General features: G+C 58.1%; 1 protein-coding gene across 2 annotated transcripts in view; it reads left to right on the top strand.

Moving 5' to 3' along the window:
* The first annotated feature begins 6 nt into the window (after positions 1 to 6).
* TLE2 (TLE family member 2, transcriptional corepressor) overlaps positions 7 to 4,310 on the top strand; it is a 26,109-nt gene continuing 21,805 nt past the window's right edge. For both annotated transcript variants that reach the window (XM_004714283.2, XM_004714282.2), the window contains exons 1-4: positions 7 to 70; positions 487 to 550; positions 947 to 991; positions 3,336 to 3,398. In XM_004714283.2, the coding sequence (XP_004714340.1) occupies positions 530 to 550; positions 947 to 991; positions 3,336 to 3,398 (129 nt within the window). In that variant the 5' untranslated portion in view covers positions 7 to 70; positions 487 to 529. The remainder of the gene's footprint in view (positions 71 to 486; positions 551 to 946; positions 992 to 3,335; positions 3,399 to 4,310) is intronic.

The raw sequence follows: 4,310 nt of genomic DNA, 5'->3' as shown, positions 1-4,310 counted from the left end.
AGTTCTCTATCTTGGAGATCTGCGACCGGATCAAAGAGGAATTCCAGTTTCTTCAAGCTCAGTACCACAGGTGAGGGGGCGGGGCGGCCCCCCCGCGGGTGTGAGGGAAAGAGGGGTTCACCCTGGGGACCGGGGAGAGGTCTCCTAGGGCGCGCTGATCAGTGGAGGATGGGGCTTTCGGGTGAAGGGCTGGATCCTAGGGTATCTGAGGAGATAGGGGTGGTGGTGAGGGAGAGGTAAGGTTGCCAGGTGGTAGCACAGGTGAGGTGGGCGAAGGGGCCCTGGCACGGGGAGACCTTGGGTGCCCCGGGAAAGGTGCTGAGGGACGGGGACTTACTTGGAGGTAGGGGAGACTTGTGAGAGCTCTGTGCAATATGGGAGGGGGCAGTGGCCCCCAATACTTTTGGAAACTGGCCCAGAGGGGGTGTGGGTCTCCTGTTGGGGGATGGGCAGGGACCAGCAGGACCCACGGCTTCTCCTTCCCAGTCTCAAGCTGGAATGTGAGAAGCTGGCCAGCGAGAAGACGGAAATGCAGCGACATTATGTCATGGTGAGGGGGGGGATGCCCTGCGTGGAGGGGGGTGGGGGGTGGCTGGGCTGTGGGTGGTAGACCTGGGGCCACCCTCTTTCATGCTCTGTGTAAACTGGGCTGACTTGGTTCCAGGTTCTTAAGAACAATGGACAAGGCTGTCTATCCCCTCTCCTCCCCAGCATGCCCATCTCCGAGGCCTGGGGGTCTTCGGGTACCTCCTACCTGACTCACCTGGCTGAGCCGAAGGAGGAGGCCCTCCAGGCCTTAACTTCTTCCTCTGTGCTACCTTCTGGAGCCCCACAGGGCCTGGGGGTGTCTGTGTCCTGTTCTGAGCACCCCCACCCCCACAGTGGTGTGTAGTAGGGTGGGGCATACCTGGGCTCTCAAGCCACCACTCTGGGTTTTCCTTTGCAGTACTACGAGATGTCATACGGACTGAACATTGAAATGCATAAGCAGGTACCTGGGTGTATGTGTGTGTGTGAAGGTGCTTGGCAGGGATGGTGGGGACCCAGAAACTGGCGGGTGAGACCCAGCACAGTCTGGAGCAAGGGGGTCTTGTCCAGAACTCTCCGGGAAGGGAGATTGGAGTTTGGGGGTACAGATTTTTCACCTCATGAAAGGAAGAAGTCTCAACTTCTGGGGATATTGGTGCCATCCAGAGAGGTGGTTTGGTGGGCAGGGGTCAAGGAGGAGTGTGCATCTGCACGAAACCTGAGCGACCGCGTCGGGAAGGCTGTGGAGGAAGGAGACGTCCGTCACTCTTGGACGGGCTAGCTGGCTGGTCTTGGGACTCATTGTCAGCCCTGAGAATCTGCGGTTTCGAGATGGACTGAGGACCCGAGTGGATCCCCGATGTTCTGTGGTTGTTGTAAAGGTCCTGTGGGATTGGCTGGAAGGTTCTGAGATTCTTCTCAAAGCCTTGACTATAACCGCACGGTTCAGACTGATCCCAATAGACCGCGAGCTTCTGAGATGGTTTTCCAGATTCTAAGATAGACCCATGCTTCTGGGACGGACTGACCTGATGGTCCTGCAGTTTCTGTAGGGACTGTGGTTTCAGAGAGGTTCTGAGATAGGCCTTCTAAATGCCGAGCTGGGCCGCAAGGTTTTGAGACTGTTCCTAAGCTTGTGAGAGGGCTCTCCGGGTTCTGAGGTAGACATGAACATTTGGTGGCTGCAGTCAAGATTCTGAGATGACTCTCAGAACTATTCTGGGACTGGTCTGGCCGTTTTGAACACAGCCTGTTGTTTCTGAGCGCCGCTTGGAGGGGCTGATACAGACCTCTGAAGTACTGAGATTGGTAACAAGGTTCTGAGACCGCCCCTAAGCTGAGGGTGATTTCACAGTTCTGAGATTAACCTCAAGACTCTGAGTCCCTTGATGAACTGATTCCTAACGCGATGGGCATGGGCCCTGAACCCAGGGTTCTAGGATACACTCTGTCTAGCTGAACAGAATCAGTGGGCGGGTCCAAGCATAGGTGACTTCCGGAGGGTGCACTGAAGAGGTGGTGATGTTGGAAGCATGGGCTGCAGGGAGGTCTGCTATGAGACTACTGGTTCTGGTGTACGTGGGAGGGGGCTGTCTGCCCTGAGCGTGGTCATCTGGGTACCCTTGGTGGGGTGAGGGGGCCCAGGGTGAGGCCAGGCTTCTGGTTGGCCCGGCCCTGGGAGCCTGCCTTCTCCCTTCTGGTGGAGGATGGCCAGGTGGGGGAGGGGCTGACAGATTGGGTTCCGGCCTCGCGTCCAGGTCTCCCTGGCAGAGCTTCCTGGACCAGACACCAGCCGGCCAGCAGGGATGGTGTGGGTCTGGTCCATGAGCCAGCCTGGGCCACAGCCGTCCAACACACACAGGCCACGTGGGCACACACAGAACCAACAGCCACTGCCATGATGGGGGTCTCGATGCCCACCCCACAGCTGGCCTATTGGACAGCTCCAGAGGGTCTCCCAGGGCCTCATGGAGCAGCCAGGTCCCCGCTCCAGTCTCCTCCAAGCCATTGGCCAGGCCGCTCTCAGCCGTATGCTTCACCTCCGCACCACTAGGGTGCTGTGTCACACTGGGATATAAAATAGACCCCTGCCTCCACGCGCCCGGCACAGCTGCACTCTGCCGCACACAGCACGCCTCTGACCCTGGAGTCTCTGAGCATGCTTAGACGTGACCACGCCCCTCCTTGCTGCCCACACAGCTTTGGGGCAGACCCTGGTGGAACCCCCTTCCCGATTCTTAGCTGGAATGGGGGCGCTGGGGTGCTTGCCTTTGAATGATCAGTTCCAGGTGGCAGACGAGGCCCAGAGAGGGACTGTGCTCGTTAATTAACTCTGGCACTTCGGCCTGGTAGACAATATGCAAATGAACGCGTGCGGCTGTGTGTGTATCAATAAACCTTTATTCACAACAGCAGTACAGACCCGACTGGCAGCTCAGTCGGGTCTCGAACCCGGGACTCTGGGTGCTGGCTCCTTTCATTGTGTATCTCAGGAGCCCAGTGCATCCAAACCCCCAGCTTCTGGCTGTCACCTGACAAGCGTCCCTCCCTAGACCTGGGTCTTCCCGCTGCCCTGGGAAGTTCCATCTTTAGCCCCACTGGCTGCTAGTGTCTGTCCTTTGGCCCAAGCCTGGCTGGCTTCAGCGTTCCCATTTGCACCTGTGGTTAAGAACCCCTCACCCCAAAGCCCTGCAGGTGTTTGTCACCCCCCCTCCCCTGCTGGGAGTTGAGGCGCTGGTGGGGGAGAAAGGGAGTGTTCCTGGGGAGGGGAGTTCCCACTCCAGCTTGTGTCCCTTTGTTCCTGCCAGGCTGAGATTGTCAAACGCCTCAGTGGGATCTGTGCTCAGATTGTCCCCTTCCTGACCCAGGAGGTGAGTGGACCCTTGGGGGGCTAGGGGGAGGGAACCGGAAGGGGCACACGCTGGCTCCGGATCAGTTGGCTAGGCCAGGTGCCCCAGGGTCCAGATGGTACAGGGGCTGTACTGATGGATAACAAGGTGTTTGTTGTTTGCTATGTGCCCTTGAGCAAGCCACTGGCCCTCTCTGTGCTTCTCTCTCTCTGTCTCTCTCTCTCTCTCAACACATGGAAACATTCAGCCAGTACAGCACCACCGCCCACATTTGTAATTCGCCGGCATCAGGGGACATTGTTCCTGTTCTGTCACTGTCACCTTGCTGGCTTTCCTTTTTCAAAATTATCCCACCCTCCCTCGTGAAGATAAGCAACCACCCCCACCCCCACTCCACCCCTGGCCCTCTCCTCCTCAGCCCTGGCCACCACTCATCACCTCTGCCTCCTCCCGCTCTGTTTATTTCGTAGGCGGGAGATCAGTCCCTGTTGGTCCTCTGGAGAGAGACCGCTTATTCTGTTCTGCCCCATGCTTTCAAGGTTCCTCCTCTGAGTGGTGGCCTGGGCCGGGGCTTCAGCCCTCTTTCAGGCTGGGCACCATCTGTGACTGGGCCCTTGGGTAGTTTCCATTTTCCGGCTTTTGTGAACAGGTTTCCACGAGCCTGGGGGTCCAGGGTTCTGTAAGGGGGCATGCTGCGCTTCCCCCGGCTCTCTGCCTCTTGGTGGAAACGCTAGGCCGTGTGGGTGCCCTGGTGGCATACTGAGAGATGCTGCAAGGTCGGCAGTTCAGATTCACCAGCCCCTCCGCGGAGAGTGATGAGGCTGTCTGCTCCCGTAAAGACTGACAGCCCTCGGGGAGGAGACGAGCCAGTCAGGGTGCAATGTAGCAACGATGAGAAATACAACTTTCCTCTAGTTCCTAAATGCTTCCTCC

The sequence above is a fragment of the Echinops telfairi genome, unplaced genomic scaffold (genome assembly GCF_000313985.2).
Source record: "Echinops telfairi isolate 266 unplaced genomic scaffold, ASM31398v2 ScPeMD7_7459;HRSCAF=8497, whole genome shotgun sequence".
In the NCBI taxonomy this organism is placed as follows: domain Eukaryota; kingdom Metazoa; phylum Chordata; class Mammalia; order Afrosoricida; family Tenrecidae; genus Echinops; species Echinops telfairi.
This window is presented reverse-complemented; position numbering and strand designations above follow the sequence as displayed.